The 19,508-nt window shown below is 44.7% G+C and overlaps 2 protein-coding genes and 1 pseudogene across 2 annotated transcripts; 2 read left to right on the top strand and 1 right to left on the bottom strand.

Annotated features, from left to right (window-relative positions):
* The first annotated feature begins 2,544 nt into the window (after positions 1–2,544).
* On the top strand, positions 2,545–7,693 carry LOC119277779 (ubiquitin-like domain-containing CTD phosphatase). The gene is made up of 6 exons (XM_037559102.1): positions 2,545–2,970; positions 5,699–5,843; positions 6,553–6,667; positions 6,742–6,805; positions 6,899–7,064; positions 7,166–7,693. The coding sequence occupies exons 1-6, from the start codon at positions 2,645–2,647 to the stop codon at positions 7,409–7,411; spliced, it is 1,062 nt and encodes a 353-aa protein (XP_037414999.1). The 5' UTR covers positions 2,545–2,644; the 3' UTR covers positions 7,412–7,693.
* Positions 7,694–8,479: 786 nt separating this feature from the next.
* LOC119277778 lies at positions 8,480–11,634 on the bottom strand. The gene is made up of 3 exons (XM_037559101.1): positions 11,179–11,634; positions 9,936–10,063; positions 8,480–9,082 (listed from the first exon to the last, which is right to left on the bottom strand). The coding sequence occupies exons 1-3, from the start codon at positions 11,563–11,565 to the stop codon at positions 8,935–8,937; spliced, it is 663 nt and encodes a 220-aa protein (XP_037414998.1). The 5' UTR covers positions 11,566–11,634; the 3' UTR covers positions 8,480–8,934.
* A 7,302-nt stretch (positions 11,635–18,936) lies between these two features.
* On the top strand, positions 18,937–19,138 carry LOC119283058 (annotated as a pseudogene).
* The last annotated feature ends 370 nt before the right edge of the window (positions 19,139–19,508 follow it).

The following is a 19,508-nucleotide window of genomic DNA, read 5'->3' as shown; positions in this document are numbered from 1 at the left end:
TCTTGTCCATCACATCATTCTCCTAATGATGTGATCCCGTTATCAACGACATCCAATGTCCATAGTCAGGAAACCATGACTATCTGTTGATCACAACGAGCTAGTCAACTAGAGGCTCACTACGGACATATTGTGGTCTATGTATTCACACGTGTATTACGATTTCCGGATAATACAGTTATAGCATGAATAAAAGACAATTATCATGAACAAGGAAATATAATAATAATACTTTTATTATTGCCTCTAGGGCATATTTCCAACACGATGTGAACTAGATTATTGACTCTAGTAAACCCTTTGGATGTTGATCACATGACAATGTGAACTATGGGTATTAATCACATACATATGTGAATATTGATGTTAAATCACATGGTGATGTGAACTAGATTATTGACTCTAGTGCAAGTGGGAGACTGAAGGAAATATGCCCTAGAGGCAATAATAAAGTTATTATTTATTTCCTTATTTCATGATAAATGTTTATTATTCATGCTAGAATTGTATTAACCGGAAACATAATACATGTGTGAATACATAGACAAACATAGTGTCACTAGTATGCCTCTACTTGATTAGCTCGTTGATCAAAGATGGTTATGTTTCCTAGCCATAGACATGGGTTGTCATTTGATTAACGGGATCACATCATTAGGAGAATGATGTGATTGACTTCGACCCATTCTGTTAGCTTAGCACTCAGTCGTTTAGTATGTTGCTAATGCTTTCTTCATGACTTATACATGTTCCTATGACTATGAGATTATGCAACTCCCGTTTACCAGAGGAACACTTTGTGTGCTACCAAACGTCACAACATAACTGGGTGATTATAAAGGTGCTCTACAGGTGTCTTCGAAGGTACTTGTTGGGTTGGCATATTTCGAGATTAGGATTTGTCACTCCGATTGTCGGAGAGGTATCTCTGGGCCCTCTCGGTAATGCACATCACTATAAGCCTTGCAAGCAATGTGACTAATGAGTTAGTTGCGGGATGATGCATTACAGAACGAGTAAAGAGACTTGCTAGTAACGAGATTGAACTAGGTATTGAGATACCGACGATCGAATCTCGAGCAAGTAACATACCGATGACAAAGGGAACAACGTATGTTGTTATGCGGTTTGACCGATAAAGATCTTCGTAGAATATGTAGGAGCCAATATGGGCATTCAGGTTCCGCTATTGGTTATTGACCAGAGAGATGTCTCGGTCATGTCTACATAGTTCTCGAACCCGTAGGGTCCGCACGCTTAACGTTCGTTGACGATATAGTATTATATGATTTATGTATGTTGGTAACCGAATGTTGTTCGGAGTCCCGAATGAGATCACGGACATGACGAGAAACTCCGGAATGGTCCGGAGATGAAGTTTAATATATGTGATAATGTTGTTTGGTCTCCGGAAGGGTTCCGGAATTCACCGAAAGGGGTTCCGGATGTTTCCCGAAATGTTTGGGTACGAGAACACGTTATTTGGGCCAAAGGGGAAAGCCCACAAGGTTTTTGGAAAGCGCAAAAGGAAGTTTTGCGGAGTCCAGGGGCCAGACGCCAGGGTCCCTGGCGTCTGGGTCCAGACGCCGGGAACCCTGGCGTCTGGCCCTGGAGTCCGAGAAGGACTCTTGCCTTTCGGGTGAAACCGACTTTGTGGAAGCTTTTACTCCAAGTTTTGACCCCAAGGCTCAACATATAAATAGAGGGGCAGGGCTAGCACCAAAGACACATCAAGAAACACCAAGCCGTGTGCCGGCAACCCCGTCCCCTCTAGTTTATCCTTCGTCATAGTTTCCGTAGTGCTTAGGCGAAGCCATGCGGAGGTTGTTCTTCACCAACACCGTCACCACGCCGTTGTGCTGCCGGAACTCATCTACTACTTCGCCCGTCTTGCTGGATCGAGAAGGCGAGGACGTCATCGAGCTGAATGCGTGCAGAACTCAGAGGTGCCGTGCGTTCGGTACTTGGATCGGTCGGATCGTGAAGACGTACGACTACATCAACCGCGTTGATAAATGCTTTCGCTTAGCGATCTTCAAGGGTATGAAGATACACTCCCCCTCTCGTTGCTATGCATCACCATGATCTTGCGTGTGCGTAGATTTTTTTTGAAATTATTACGTTCCCCAACACCTACCACATTGCGGTTCGAGAAGATGGCACCCACCAACGAACATGAGGAGAATAGAGAAAATATAGAGTGAACGTGGCGGCAAGCTAGGGTTTCGACTGTGTCACTGGCAACGCGGGGGACACATCGTTCTCATCGCTGTAACACATTTCAAATTTCATTGTGTTTTTCATTGTGTTCAAATTTCGCAGAAAAATACTTCCTTCGTCCGAAAATACTTGATCAAAATAGATAAAAATGAATATATTTAGAATTAATATACATTTAGATACACCTCATTTTATTCATTTAATGACAAACATTTCCGAACGAAGGGAGTAGTAAATGTAAAATGTACGGTGTACCGATTACCGAAGGCCTCGACTCAAACCATTTCCTAGTCCGCCTTCGAAGTGCCGGTTACGCCTATCCACCCAGGCCACGCACACCTGCAACTCCTTCCCCATCTCCTTCTCCCCAAAACTTCCGACTGTTCAAGGTTCAGACCCAAGCACCGCACACACCACCAAGCCCATGTCGGAGGCGTCCTCTTCCTCGGCGGCGGCCCCGGCCCCGGCCCCGCCCCCTGCGCCGGCGCTGGATCCGGAGGCGATCTCCCTCATGGCGGAGGAGGCGCCGCCGGAGGAGATTACGCTGGTCGTGAAGTGGAGCGGGAAGGAGTACACGGTGCGGGCGATGGGGGACGACACGCTGTTGGAGCTGAAGCGGCGCATCTGCGAGTTCACCGACGTGCTCCCCAAACGCCAGAAGCTTCTCTACCCCAAGCTCATACTCAACGACGAGTCCGTCCTCCTTTCCTCCCTCCCCTTCAAGCCCAACGGCAAGCTGACCATGATCGGGTAAGCGCGATTCTCCCCGCCCTCCTCGTGACTCTTAACTCCGTAGTTGCTTGGGTCGGATGCGTGCCTGCGAAAATCAGTGCATCCACATGGAATTGGATGATTATTTTGTATCGCCCCGCCGAAACGCTAGGTTTCGGTTGGTGAAATCGGCGGGAGATGCGAGCTTGGTGGGGATCGAGCGCAGATGCCACGGTTTTGCGATGTGAGAGGCTGGATTTGGAATGCTCCGTGAACCAATCGCTAAACCCTAGCTTGTTTGATCTCTTCTGTTTGCGTTGTGTGTTGGTGATTTGAACTTGTTGCTTTGTTTGATATGTTCTGGAACTGTGGAATTGGCGTATTTGATGGTGGATTTGGGCATTCGGTATTTCGGTGTGGCCGTATAAGGAAAACAGGAAGTACTTCTCTGTTTGACAGTTTAGAGTTTAGACGAATGGATTGGGGAATAATGTGGGTGGTGACAGCAGAACCGCGGCATCAACTGGCACTGATAGATATTAGAGCACACGATTTTCAGCTGAGAAGGATAAGATTACCTGCTCAAACATTTTATGGGTCGTAGTTTTAATTATACTTGTGTGTGCTGCGACGGTGTCCCATTTAGAGTGGAGTATATTAAGGGCACCACCACCAGTGAAATATCTGAAGTAAGTAAATTGTTGGCCTGTTGAATAACTCACTGGTGGTTGCATCATGAACTTTGTTCAGCCATTTTTTCACTTCTGGATCAGAACAGTTAGTTGTTCTTCAATGGTTACCATTTTTTATTTGTTTTTGACTTATGATGATACCATTTGGTGGTTGTTGTCTTTTACTTATGAAGACCGATAATGTGGCCTTCAGTCTACTTAGCATGGAGATGGTAACTGAAATTTAAAATGAAGTGAGAGCAAATCTGGTCTGTTTTTTTCACGAATAAGCAAAGCTTGCGTATCTTTTCATTGATAGAAGAAAGGAGAATGAGTACACTAGAGGATACAACACATGGCATGAACGCAAGGAGGCATGAGCATGGAACCCGGAGCAGAGAGGAAAGGGGTGCTCAGCCCAAACAGGGAAAAGGACACAACTAAACCCACCAAGCCTAAAATTGGAGAGACATGCCTAATAAGCGAGACGTTGAACATCTCCAAATCCAACACCGGGGATGCCACGAGCGAGCAAGATAGCGCCTTCAAGAAGGGGAACGACGTCGTGCCGCCGCCACCATCCGATCCAAAGAATTGGACCTAGGGTTTTCCCCAAAGCAGCGCCTCCAAGAAGGGAAACGACACGCGTGAATGTCGCCGCTGCCAGCATCGGTAAGCCGAGCATGGATTTCACTGGGCCTAAGTCCGAGCAATCCCGTAGCCGCCAGATCAGGGTCCGAAGATGAGGAAGTCAGTTCGCCGGTCGACCGCCACCTCAGAAGGTGATGGGGCTGCACCTTCTGAGGTGGCGGTACTTCATATTCATGCCATGAGGTGGCGGTACTTCATATTCAAATCTAGTCTGTTCGGATGGTGTTTTTCTGGGGCCATAATTTGCCCTTGTGTCTAAGCATTTTTTTCTGGACCCATTTAAGTAGTAACTTCAAATAACATAGTTCAGTTTTGTTAGATACTTCATATTCTGTTTTATGGTGTTAGCTACCCATCATATTTTTACCCATATTTGCCAATAATTTTGATAATGGGTTGTTGTTTGGTGAATCGTATTAAGCTACATAAATCAACAATTAAAAGTTTGTACAGATTCTAGTGGAATACTTACAGAAGTGAGGTAATTGATTCTGTCCACATAGATAGATCATGAGTTCAGGCTATTTTTATTTACAGTGAGATGATACATTTTGGGCGTGGAGTGTGGATTACTGCTGTAGCCTGTATGATAACAATCTTATGCCTGAATAGAAAGAAAGAGCCATGGGCGTGGAGTGTGCATTACTGCCGTCAGTGGTGAAGCTACTCCAAGACTCTGGTGTCAAGTGGCATTACAGATTTTTTTTAAGCAAACCTAGCTATAAATTACTCCCTCCGATCCAAAATAAGTTTCGTGGTTGAACTAAAACCACGACACTTAATTTGGAACGAAGGGAGTACTGTATGCTTGTACACAAATACTATATGCATGTACTTATTTGAGCTTTTGACATCACTAGGCTCAACTGCTAGCACTGCCACTGACTGCTGTAGCCTTCAGGATAACATTCTTATGCCCGGCTAGAAAGAGCCAATGCTATTTGTTTGGGAATGGGCACTTGACTTGATATTTTTGTAAAACATTTTCCTCCCCTAATATTTGCTCTACTCCTCACCAGTCCAGTTGTAGGATGATTAGTGGATGGTGAAGAAAGTGTATTTTAAGTGCATAAATTGCATAGGCATGTACCATAGCAATCACCTATTTGATAATTAATACTCGCATGCTTGTGGCCTTTTAGCAAGGTATTTTGTTGTGGGTACTGGATCAATTTTTTGAGCCAGAAAAGAGGTATTGTTGTGAACTACCTTGTGTGTGAAAGTGAGTCCGATCTTAATTTTAATTTATCCCTTGAGCTTTACTCAACATAAGTATATTATAATATTTAAAAAAAATCAAGGGCTTGAATTCAAATCACTCTTTTGGTGCATTCTACCTCAAACAACATGCTCCGTTTCATGCGGTTTCCTTCCGTATGGAAGGTGCACACTGTTCCCTCACAGTAATTTATAGATCTGTTATATTGTCTTGCACTGAATTTCAGTACTGTTGAAGATGAAATATTTGTGGACCGACCAGATGATCCAGAGGTACTCGATGATTATGAATTTTTCAAAGATGAAGTTACTGCTATCAAGGATAATGTTCTCTACAAGCAAAAAGTGAAACGTCGTGCAAGCCAGTATAAGGTATATTTCCTTGGCATTTTTCTTTCTTGCTATATGTTTCCTCCATATGCATGCTTGTGTAGTTGCACACTGGTACCTATTTGTGTTAATTCTGATGCACTTCTTGGTGCCTGCTCTCCCTTCAATCTGTGTGAAATTGGTCCAACTTTCTGCATGGTCCAGCTTTGACTAATTTAAACACTTCGACATTAGACATTACTATGTGCTTTACCATGTACTTGAAGCTTTGTGAGTCTTCTTGTGTAACAGTACAATGATGGTGACCTTCTCGTGTCTCTATACTTGAACCTAGATTCATGAAGTTCTTTGAGCAATGATCTTTTAACCATAACTCTGGTGTGTATTTCCTTTATTATGACCTAATGTTGAGACAACAACAGAAGCAACCACTAAAAGGAGTCCATACTGTTGGTTATGATTACGAAAGGAAGTTGTTGGGCCGTGCCTTACTGCCTTGTTAAACTTACTGTAAGATGAATTTGAGGTGTGATGACAAAGCGCTTGTGTCCTGTATTTGCCTTGGTTGCCTTGTACTCCCTCCGTCCGGAAATACTTGTCATTGAAATGGATGTATCTAGATGTATTTTAGTTCTAGATACATCCATTTTCATCCATTTTGATGACAAGTAATTCCGGACGGAGGGAGTATAAAATTATAAATTGATTCTCCAGGTCTGATTAACACATCTTTTTGTGCCTATGCATGTAGATCAAGCTCTTGAATCCATGCCGCGATGGAAAAAGATTGCTTGTGTTAGACATTGACTATACTCTGTTTGACCATAGGTCTCCAGCTGAGAATCCTTTGGAACTCATGCGTCCATGTAAGTACACTTTTGATCCACAAAGCTGTGTTCAGTCAGCAGACTTGAAGTTTCATGCCATAATTCCTTTGCAGTTCTCCACGAATTTCTCGCTGCTGCATACGCAGAGTATGATATCATGATATGGTCAGCAACAAAGTAAGCCTTTTGCTACCCTAAACTATCTATTGATCAGTCATGATCGCAATGTGAAATTGGTATAAATGATCACTGTCGACCCTTTGAATGCAGTATGAAATGGGTGCAGCTGAAGATGGAGCAACTTGGAGTTCTTAGCAATCCCAACTACAAGATCACCGCCCTTCTGGATCACATGGCGATGATAACTGTGCATGCTCCTGACAAGAAGGTCTTCGACTGCAAACCTCTTGGTGTCATCTGGACCAAGTTCCCCGAGGTTGGTGTTCTGTGCTCGAGTGCATCACTAATGAATGTGATATTTTCAAGACTCAAGTTCAATTATCTAACCACCATCGCTCCCGGTTCCTCCATATGCAGCACTACAGTGAAAAGAACACAATCATGTTTGATGACCTCAGGAGGAATTTCGTCATGAACCCACAGAACGGCCTCGTGATCAGACCGTTCAAGAACGCCAGTAAGAACCGAGGCCGCGATCAGGAGCTGCGAAAGCTCACGCAGTACCTGCTCTCCATTGCGGAGTTAGAAGATTTCAGCAAGCTGGAGCACGACGGTTGGGAGTCCTTCATGGACGAAACCGGCAAGAGACGCAGGCGCAGGTAGTTTTCTTCGGTATAGCGATCGGCAGGCAAGGACTAGGCCCTACTACTTTTTGTCAAGTGCCATCGACCGCACACACTAGCGCACCGGAATGAGCAGGAAAACCCTAATGTCCACTTGAAACACACCGCGAAAAACACCCCAGGCTTAATCTGCGTTGGACTTTTTGGCGAGTTACACTTGTGTCGGAGCCTTCAGCTGCGCGCTTTTCCAGTTTCAACGTGGAATTATTAGCTTTTCACTGTGATTTTGGTCCATCTGTTCCTGCCATCACTGTATCTGGCCTCTAGCTTGCATGGGCGCGAACTGTTCTGCAACAGTTGGTAGGGTGGTAGAGGAGTATCGTGAGCAGGGCATGGACATGCGATGGTTTTTTTTGACTGGGCTGAGTTATTACTACTGCCAGTGTGATGGTGACGAACTGATGACTGCTGAGGCTGGGTAGCATCCGGCTGACTGACTGGCTCTCCCAGCCAGCGTAGTATCATTTCGAGTATCATAATGGTGCCCCAGTCTTACCAGTCTACGGCGTCTGTATGTAGGAACCAGGCCAAGTTATTATGGTCCCTGCCTAGCTAGCTGTCGCCGTGTTCGTTTCCTTGTCCTGCCCATTGCGCAGGATCTTGTAAAGTTACGTGAATCTTACCTCAGCCGTATGTTTACCGAGGTTATTTTACCTGTATTTTACGCGTTGCAGCTACCTAGATTTCGGTTAGGTTTTTCATTGCGATCCGCGCCTTCACGTGGCAATCGGGGTTCTTGCCCGGTTGCTCCCCAGCCGACGACCATCATCAGGGCACCGGTGTGTTGGGATTTCAGTGAAGGACTCCCTGCAGACAACAGCCTCATGTGGACCATGGCCATGCCTAGCCCTAGCCGAGACAATGATGCACCTCCTGGCTCCTGCTCCTAAATAAAATTGGAGCGAGTTATAGCAGGCCCCGGCCGGGGTCAGTTGTTTGGATGTCACCGCGATGCCAAACTCGTTCCTCTTAGATTTCCTATTTTCACCTGACACTGCAGTGACTTCGTGGGTTGCAAGTCATTGGGACATGGGTGCAAACCATGCAGTAAAGAAAACCTCGAATATACTTGAGCAAGCAAGGAGCACTCAACAACATCATCAGTCTTTTGTGCAACACAACACGATGATGGTACAACAAGCTACAGATTACAGTCTTGCAGAAAAATATTAAAAAAAAGGGTACAAATTACACACACTGAAAAGACGGCAAGGCTGTAGGAGGGTCAAATCCTTGGACTCTTTCAGACTTTACATTTTACAGCACGATGGGGCAGCAGCACGATCCACCGCAGCGACACACGAACGACATGGCCGCTTGCCGCACGCCTGCACGGACATCTTTTTTTTATTTTTTTATACTCGACGGGTTAAAAAGCACAGAATGGGACAGATTTACGGGGAGTAAAATATGAGAGGATCACGCAGGAACGAACTAGACAGACAAACTCAGCAGCAAGCTCTATAAAAACATCGTCGTGGGCATGGCGGATGGAGGTCACGGTCAGGCGAGGAGCCAGAAGTTCTTCTGCCACCGGGTGCTGACGAGGTAGCCGCCCACGCCCTTGCTCTGCTTCCTCACCGCCAGCGTCAGGCACTCGGCCTGGTTGATGCACTGCTCCACCAGCTCCTCCCCGCTGCTCCGCGTCAAGCTGCACACACGTTTCCATTTCTTCATTCAGACAAGGTCTAGTGGTTTCTTTTTTTTTAGGGGATTCAGACAAGGTCTAGTAGAAGTAGCTAGTGACGAATGATGACAAGATGAAAAGTTAACCACCTGACTCGGTTTCCACATGATACTTTACTAGCACTACATCGCTGTTATTATCTCTTGTCGACATGAATGAACGAAGATGGCAACAATTATAGGCCGTTTGCTTTACTTAGTTGGGAGATGCAGCTAAAGGGGACAAGGAAAAGCATCTGGGATTTATGGACATCACATGGATCTGCACTAGCCCGGTGGTGTTTTCCGGAAAGACACGCATGGACCCTGCCATTGAACGGGTGTGAGCCCGATCGAGCCTGCCTGCCCAGGAGCCGTCGTTTGTGAGTCCTGACTGGACCGGACCCTCTCATCAATCAATTATCATAAAAGGCTTTGCTTGCACAAGATCTGCCGGTGGTGGTTTACTGTGTTCTTTTCCTGAAGGGATAGGCTCAAGGGAACTGATACGAGTACAGATGTAAATACAATACAGATGTAGCAGTGCGGATGAAGTTTTTTGTTGGGATTCGGGATCCAGGTATGAATGACTCTGAACTACCCCCTTTTAAAAACCGCACCACACACTGCACTGTACAGGCTGACACCATGATAGTTGATAGATTCTCCCGGCCGGTAGGTTTCTATCTACTCACAGTTGACCTTGGCCTCACATTTTTAACACAAGCACTCAATAGTGATAAGGTAGATAGACACAGTATTCTTAAAAAGAAAAGGTAGGCAGTAGATATACAGTATGCTGTATACAGTAATGCATGTCTGCAAGAATGTATGCTTACCAGCTTAGCCAGCAGAAGGTAGAGGGCTTGGTTTGGCTGAGCACCAGCACGGAGGCCTCCAGCTTCTTCACCTGGCTGAGGATGGTGCCCAGCTTGGGGCCTTGGATCACCAGCGCCTCCACCTCCACCTACCAACGTTCACACGCAACACCATGAGCCCTCCTTTTTTTCTTTCCTTTTCGACAGACAAATGCAAGCAAGAGGACACACGAACAGTTCATGCAACGTACGGCGACAGGGGAGTAGAGTACTACTCGTGTACTGCGCCACATTGAGGCTCTGACTTTTGATTCAAGCAACCAAAGCAAAGCAGATCACGGCCGGCAGGCTTGGGTTCCGTACGTAGTAATGCCCATGTTTACGGCCGGTTTAGGTGGGATTTTGCTTGGGGTTGGGGCGAGCCCCCACTGGCTTGTTTGTTTGCTTGCTAATCCGTTCTTTATGCGGGCTGAGAGACCTTTGGGGCCTGCCGAGATCCATCCCACGGCCATGAAAAGTGGGCGATGATTCCCTTTTTTTGTGTATGTTTCTGATCTGATCTGATCTGTATAAAATACAGGGACCAACCAGATGGATAGGCTCGCCATTTTTAACCAAGTACTGAAGGTGTCTCTCCCTCATCATGTGGACTTCAGGATGGCGGGATTAACCAGGAAACCGAAACTTTACGCTATTGACTCTCGGCGGCAACACTATGCTTGAACATTTTCTTATCTGGGCCTAAGTATGTATGAGCTGCTAGTAAGCATGCTTGCACTTTTAGATAATGAAACATGCTTGCATGACTATATAGAATATCAAGACATTTTCTCTAGGTTTGATTTCTATGAACTACTACAAGTAAACATGGAGTACAGTGGAACTCCTTTTCAATAAATAAATGAACTCCGAAGTACATGTTCTATTGGTGGTAAAACACAAACTTTTGTGAACTACTTCTAGAATCTCTTGGGCATGCTTCCAAGCGCACGCTTCCAAAGGGGGAACCCGAACCAAGCTAGACTGTAGAGACTAGAGACAAGCTCCTTAAAATGGCGATTTGAAGCAAAAATGAAGAAGCACAGTTAGCTAGCTCGAAATAGTGCTGCACTCAGATAGTTACATGGCATGCATGTACTACTTCCGTTGGCTGTGTGATGCAGAGGCCGGGATAAACTCCTTTTTTTGGGGAAAATGCAAGTATTTTCGTCCTAGAAAAGAAGAATGCTCGTAACTTAACAGAGAAATGGCACACGTATGATACCTCAGGCCTGCAGGCCTTGCAGAGCGTGCCGAGGGAGTTGGCGAGGGAGGGCGCCTCCTCGGCTCCGGCGCCGTAGTGTGGCAGGATGTGGAGCAGGGTGAGGAAGTCCCCCCGGTTGGCGACGTGGGTGAGCGCCCACATCATGGCGTGCTTGGCCCCGGAGCTGTCGTCCACCACCACCATCACCCGCTTCCTCCCCGCGGCCGCCGCCGACGCCGCCGCCTCCCCCTTCCCGCCGCCGCCGTACCCTCTCCCGGCCCGCTTCTTGGACCACCGCCTCGAGCCCCTCCTCCTCCCTCCGCCGCCGCCGTACCCGTCCTGCGCGGCCTGCAGCCCGTTGCTGGAGCTCAGCTGCCTCAGGAAGTGCTCCCCGGAGCCGCTCGCCATCTTACGGCGCCAATGCCGGCCGCGCGCGCGCTGGTGCAGAGGACTGTGCAGGAGTGGAGTGATGGTGTTAAGTGGAGGGAGTGGCACGGCCGGAGCGATATAAGGGTGGATGGGCGGGGGAAAGGACAAGGCCGCTTAGAAGAGAGGAATCATGGAGCGGGTGGATTAGCCTGCTAGTGGTCACGAGCGCGCTCCACTTGTACTGCACACACACACACAAAAACCTGAAGAAAGCGTGCTTAAGTACTTAAGCAGAGAGCATAATGCACTGCAAATATAATACCTACAAGGGAATCGCTGCACATTCTCATCCGTTTTGGCCTTGCGTATGCACCGTCACATATGGGTACGGATGATTTTCATGGTCTCAGCTAGCCGGGGCTGGCTGTGCGCGGGAGAGAATATGTCAGGTTTCGTCGACATGCATGGTTGGCTCCAAACCGGGACGGATTGGTCAATACGGCATCAATCGTAACGCACGGAGCTCTTGGCGCCACTCCCATACTTATCATGTGCTCATAAATTCCAAATGGTTTCCATATGCTACCAGTGGATCTTGTTTCTTATTCACGTGCTAACCCACCTAGCTAGCTATCCGGCCAGCCCTTTGCGTACGTGTGCAATCTCGGGCAGTACTGAAGCTAGGATTAAACATTGCTCCATCTCGCTCTCAGCGCGGCTCTAGTTGATACTCTAGCTCAAATCCCGCGGATTTGCCGGGACCAGCTAGCTAGCTAGCTAACAACGAACCAACGCCTCACTCGCTCACTCAAGCCTCTGACAGTCCTCACACGATTCTGGCTGTATGCACGGTTGCACACCACGCAGCTCCAGCCAGCCATTCGAGAGCGGTGTTGAACGGATGCATGGGCGATGGAGCTAGCGTAGTAGTACGTGTTGGGTCGGGACATGTGCATGGCCCATCTGCTCTGCATGCATGGGGCAGATTCTCGTTCTCTCGTCCGCTTCTACAGTCCTCTAAGCCCTACCAATACGAACGCCCCCTTGTGACGGGAGGGAACAGCCTTGCCAAGTTTTCACCGAGGCATCATGGCCGGAGCAGAGCTGGCTAGGGCCGGAGGGAGACGTGGTCGATGCTTCCATGATCTGCGCGAGGAAACTGCCGCAGGGTGTGGGGTGGCGGTGGGCACTGGGCAGGCCTCGCTGACGGCAAACGCAACGCAGCGCGTGCATGCATGCGCGCCACGGTACGTACGCGCGTGCTCGTCTATTGCTTTGCAGAGTTGCGTACGTGCTGCTGCACCAAACATGGGTATCACTGGGTCACTGCTGCTGCTGTGTGATGTGTGCTAGGTTAATTTTATGACGCGAACACGGGAACGGGAAACGGGCCACGTGTGTGCGTACGTGCGTACTTATTAATTGATCTGCTGCTTCGTGTGCAAATTTTTCTATACTACGTGACGTGTCGCGACTGACCCTCCCGGCCGGAGAGACAGACTGGGCGCGACGCGTATAGGAATATATAGCAAGACAGTGGACCTGCCTGCTCTCAAACGTCTAGTCACGTACGCACGATTACGGCGTACCTTGATCCTCATTTGATCAGCTGCGGAAAGAGCTTTTCATGTGAGAAAAAGGTCGAGAGAAAAGTGTATACGTACGTACCGCAGCATGCAGTGAAGCTTCAAATTAAGACCGGCCAGTGAGGGTGCAGGCCGTCAGCCCGTCACCACAACAGCCATGATCAAACCTGATACACTCTGCAGTCAGGACCCCATTTAACGAGCAAATTAAATCGCGAGGTACGGCCCCAGCCTGCTAACCACCGCAGTACAGTAGTACTGTTCTCATTAGAGTAATCACCTGGGGCTACTGGTTCCGCTTACGCAATCCATCGTGGTTTGTGCTGGATATACTACAGGAGTATTTTGCACGCCTACCGGGATTTTCTAGCAGTACACTAGCTAGGCTTACGATTAAGTACTCGTACGCAATTAGTGTAGTGTATTCTAGTGTACCACACCGTGATTCAGGACGCGACAAGGGAGGGAGCCTGTCGACGGATGATTGATCACATCAGCACGTCACGTCCGAGAGCAAGGACAAAACAAAAGCCTGCGTCTCCTCTCGCGCGCGCCCGTGCATGCATGCGCGCGGCGTACCAACAGAGCCCTTGCGCCGCGCGGCGCGTCCGTCCGTGCGTGCCCAAGGCGAGGCTCTCTCCACACGGCACCACGGCGGCAGGGACCATCGCCCCGGCCGGGCCCCGGCCGGTTGCATGTACGACTGGCTCCGCGCGTCCGTCGCACTCGCGCACCACCCGACACGAGCGCTGGAGGAGGCCACAGGATCCGTGGCCGCGGCGGATGCATGGGCAGCCTGAACAGCGGAGTTGAATGCTGCCCGGGTATTTCGCTTGCTGACTACTCCAGTGACCAGTGCCGAACCCCGAGCCTTTGTGCCCTGCGAAGTGTGGCCCTTCGTCTGCGTACGTACATTGACGGCCCGCCCGACGGCGGCCGCGTCTGCTTGCAGCTGGGTTTATTAATTTTTATCTCTTTTCTTTTTTAGGGGGCTGGGTTTAATTTCCGTCCGCAAACCCTCAGCAACATTTCTTTTGAACCTAAATTCCTATTAAGTCAATCTGACTTCACCCGCAATAAAATAGAATAAAGAATTGACTTATTAAAAAGTTTAATTTGATGTTTTTCTTGTGAATGAGATTAAGCATTTGATGGGCCTTAGACAGACTTGTATTACTCATGTTTCTAGGTCTCAAAATAAAGCTAGCTATAGTTTAGCGAATTTTGCTAGAACTCAAGGCAGGACTATGACCTGGACCGGGGTTGGTCCGGTAGAGGTGTTGGAGATAGTTTCTGATGATTGTGAGGATATTGTGATTGAGTAATACAAGTTTTTCTCCCTGTAAAAAAAGTTTAATTTGATATTTATGCTCGCCTTGGTTAAAGTGAAATATTTATTGCTAACAATCAACAGTGTCCTCGGTTTTTGTCTCTAGGTCCCGTGCATCCACGTTTAGTTCACCTTCTGGCTATCTTTGATTTTGTTTGCATGCTTGGCTTGGTTTTCTAGAACGCATTTTTCAGTTAATGTGACAATGCGAAATTTCTCCTCCTTCTATGAGGTAGAGCATATGATAAATGTGTATTTCAGAGTCTTGCAGTAACCATCGTCACTGATATTCTCAAACTTTGGGCGACTAGGCACTATAATCCACTAATCTAGCCAAGATACAACATGAGCGCATTGATTCACTAACTGCCAACATGTCTTAGCAAAATGAATACTTGGTCTGGAAATGACATGTGAGATCATGGATACTAGTATGATCGAGCAGACCAGTTAAAGGATGAGTCCTCCAGAAGACTCCATCTCCAGTTCACGATCAGGTTGATGTAATCTTAGGCGGAAACCCACAGATCTATAATCACGAATTCTGATGCCTCCAAGTCCTATGATGTTTGTCTAAGCACAAAACTGATCTACACTGCATATGTGGCATGATGATATAAATCTACCAGCGACCAAGCTCTACCTTTGCTTGGCTTATGTGTGCAAGATGACTTTGTGAACTATGGTCATATTCCATCTATTTCTCATGCTTAAATAGAAACATTGTGCAACAACCATGCGATGGATTCTTTCATGCGGTTCATTAGTCATAATGAGCACATCCGCATTATGTACTTCTCTGTATTCGCAAAAAATATACTTCTCTGAGCATCCAATCCCTCAATGAAGTAGTTCTCTAACAGATGTTTTGACCATGAAAATTCAATTTCGTAATTTAGTACCTAGATGACACCATTTTGAGAACAATGTGTGCATTTGTCATGCCCACCCTAATGGTCACTAACAAGTAAAATAGATCTAAGCAACCAACCATCACCTCATACTTTGGTAAACGCCTTACCCAAATATCTCCACTGAAAGATGGAAATGTTTCCACATGTACTTCTCGGTTCATCTCACTAATAAGGGTAAAAATATATTTATCGTCTCATCATTGATATGGGGAGTATATTAATCATTGACATTATGTCAAAAAGCTTAATCTAATTTTTCGCGGTTCGTTACTCAGTATCTAGTTTTAGCCATGTGTATTGGATACCATAGATGTAGTATTAGAGATCAGTAGATTCCATATAATTTCATTTTGTTAAACCATTATAGAGAACGTATGTGAAAATTTCCATTCTTATAAAGGTATGCCTAACCATAAAAATATAGGCATGCTAGAAACCTTAGAAAAAGGTAAAACATCTAGTCGTTCATTTAAAATTTTAAATAGCTCACATCACACAATTAAACACATTTCCATTAAATAATGCAGGACCAACGAGACAACCACCATGAAAAAAGAAGCCGAAGAGACAATTAAAACATTTTTTGGTATTGACCTATTTTCTATCTCTCTCTCCCATGGCATCTTTTCCCGGCGCATGTATTCCGTCAATTTCTGATGTTTCAGTTGTGTGTCCCCACAATTTCTAATGGACCACAATATTTGATAAACGTTATGTATTTAGTATACTACCAAACACCTTTAACCTAACCATGATGCTTCTCTTTACCAAATTTCTACAAAAGGATATTGCACGCAAGTAAACACACACAAAAATGATGTTATGAAGGTTCTTTCACATTTCAAAAATTCAAAATATATTCTCTCAAATGAAAAAGTCAAATAAAAATTCAAAATATATTCGCTTATAGTGAGATGTATGCTCCACTCGCCTGAAGTGTATCCCTGCTACAGTAATGGGCCAGCGCACGGCTCCAACATCGTTTTCACTTTTTTTTGCTAGTATTTAATACTTCAATCGGGGTTTTCTCCAGCATTCGATAATTTCTCTTTGGTTTTCATTCCCACTGTTTTGCTTTTTTCCCCTTGGTTTTCACCGTTTCCTTTCTTCTGCAGTGGTATTACTTCGTTTTTTTTCTTTGTTCATTTCTCCTATTTTCTTTGTTTCTTTCTTCAGTTTCATTGTTTTCTTTTTTCTTTTATTTCAACACATGTCGATTCTTCACTTGCAATGTACATTTTTCGCATAGACCATAAGCTTTATACATGTTTTTTTCAAATACATGTTTTGACGTCTACTTTTTTCCATGCATATTTGCATCCGAAACATTATTTATAGACATGTTTAACATTTTTCAAATACATATTTTGTTGTCTATTCTTTGGCATACACATTGTATTTGTACATTTGTTGTATACATCAAAAACATTATTTTTATACAGGTTAACATTTTTCAAATACATGATTAACAGTTTTTAAAATACATTGTTTGATATATATTCTTTTTCAAACATGCTATACATTTTTTGCATATATCTGAAACATTATTTATATACACATTTAACATTTTCAAATATACAATTAACATTTTTTCAAATACTATTTTGATGCCATTCTTTTTCATCACATTGTACATTTTTTGTATACATCGGAAACATTATTTTTATACATGTTTAGCATTTCTCAAATACATGATTAAAAGTTTTTTCAAACATGTTTTGATGTCTATTCTTTTTCATACACATTGTACATTTTATGTGTATATATCTGAAACATTGTTTTTATGTGCAGTTAATATTTTTTCAAATACATGATTAACATTTCTTTTAAATACATATTTTGATGCGTAGTCTGGTTCATACACATAGTATATTTTTTTATACATCTAAAAATTATTTTTATATACATTTAACATTTTTAAAATACACGATTAACATTTCTTCAAATACGTTTTTTGATGTCTACCATTTTGCATAAACAATGTAATTTTTTATATATATCTGAAACATTATTTTTATACATATTTATCATTTTTCATACATGATTTTTAAAATACACGTTTAATTTTGTACATCTATAACATTTTTTAAAACTGTCACATGTGCATCTTTTAAACACATGAATATTTCTGAAATGTGTATACATTTATGAATGTCTAGACATTTTTTGAATGGTAGAAACATTTTCTAAAAATTTAATGAACATTCCTTTCCACTACATTAAAATTTTCTAAATGCATGATGAACACTTTAAAAGGCATACTTTTACTTCATGAGGTATGGACAACTCAACAAGAAAAAAACATATGCTTCAATTGTGAGCTTACAGAGTGATCAGAACCAGACACATGTTTTTTAGGGGTAAAGCCAAGTTTAATTCATCAAAGTCCACATGATGTGGCATACAATGTAGGTGGTTGGGTTGGCCAAACCAGACGTAGCGTCATGCACCACGGGAGAGAGAGAGTACCTGGCTAAACTATGTGCTTCAGAGGTCACATCGCGACCTTCAAAGGAAGAATTACAATGAAGGAGAGTAGCTTTGAGATTAATCTCCCTAATAATGGCATTGTATCTACCTTAACTTTTGATACCATGTGGTGGATGCTTTCATGCATTTCATTCCTGCCATGAAGAGCAATAATCATTCATGTACTATTCTGAGCATCCCATCCCTTTAATGAAGCAACTAGTTCGTCTATACTTTTGATAGAGTATAGAAGACCATGATCCCAACCCTCAGGCTTGGAAGCGTGCATATATTAGCCCTTTTTTCAGCTGGGCTCTCCATTCCACAGGAAAGAACATAACAACTTTAGAGAGAGAAGACCTCAAAAAAAACTTTAGAGAGAGAATAGCCACAAACATGAAGGGGGGCTCCCTTTCGCACATGATTAGGCCGTGCCGCTTCACTAGTCCATTCTAAACCATTCATACATGGATAAATAAACTTCCAATGGATGTTGGACATTATTTGACCACAAGTAGATCTATGGTTGATGTTTTGTCGTAACAACTGAAGTTCACAGTAGTTTGTACAGATGACAACATTTTTGAAAAAAAAGATCATTGGATCATTAACAAGTAAAACAAGTCTAAGCAAGCAACCATCAGGTCGTCATTGGTAAGTGTCCTCGCAACTTTCTCCATCGGAAGATATAAATGAATTGCATATTGACCATTTTTTCAGCAGAGGTTCATAATTGGTCCTTAGTAGATCACCACCATGTACCGTGTCGATGGTACACAACCTAAGTGCATATCAACAGATGGAAGAGACAGAAACAAAAATTAAGCACGATGGGCATGCTGCCGATGAGACTGAATTTTCCTTTGGTCAACATCAGATTGAACACGTTAGATTTTTTCTTTTGTCGAGATTGAACATGTTACATGTGCTGACGCTTATGCAGCCTGGAAGCCCAAATACCAACGGGCTTTAAGCCACTCGGGATAACAAACTAGGCCGGCCCACAACATAACATACGCGAGATTACAGGGCACAAGCGGAGTTTAGTACCACCTTGGTTGTTTAGCTGAAGCAACACCGGTTTAAAAGGAGAGGCCCTGCGCACACCAACACGACCTTACTTGAACAGGATCTGTTCTATAGTAGTCGTACCGCTGCATCCTTTACCAATAAGGAGGCAAGCACTTAACCCTGGTTGATGACATGACACCTGTGGGCCAGAGCGTGATTAACGGCAGGATCATCAGGCTGTGGAGGATCGTTCCTGTTCAACACTAGCTGACCATGGTGGCTCTCAGGTTGTCTGACAGGGCATTCCAATCTTTTTTTTTAGCCATCAGCACAATTGACTGCTACTACTTCTGTGGTGTTCAGTATTCTACACTATGCATACCTGCTTTTCTCCCATTCAGGTGGGCAGCCTACTGATTTGCTTTCATTCTGAATCTTTACCCAAAAATCTGAAGTTAAAAGTGTATGCAGATTGCTACACCCGAAAATACAAGTGTAGATTTTCATCCGTAGGATGAAACATCCAGCTAGCGAACGTACAAGTTTCGTCACTAATCCATGGTGGTCATCAGTCAGCACTGTCATGGCCAAGGCACCCAAATGTCGGATGCCACTTTTGACTAAGACTAGCATTAACAGCTAATCCCACTCGATCGATATATTCCTTTGCCC

This window comes from Triticum dicoccoides, chromosome 3B, assembly GCF_002162155.2.
Source record: "Triticum dicoccoides isolate Atlit2015 ecotype Zavitan chromosome 3B, WEW_v2.0, whole genome shotgun sequence".
Lineage (NCBI taxonomy): Eukaryota > Viridiplantae > Streptophyta > Magnoliopsida > Poales > Poaceae > Triticum > Triticum dicoccoides.
The sequence above is the reverse complement of the archived record's forward strand: the minus strand, read 5'-3'. Positions and strand labels throughout refer to the sequence as shown.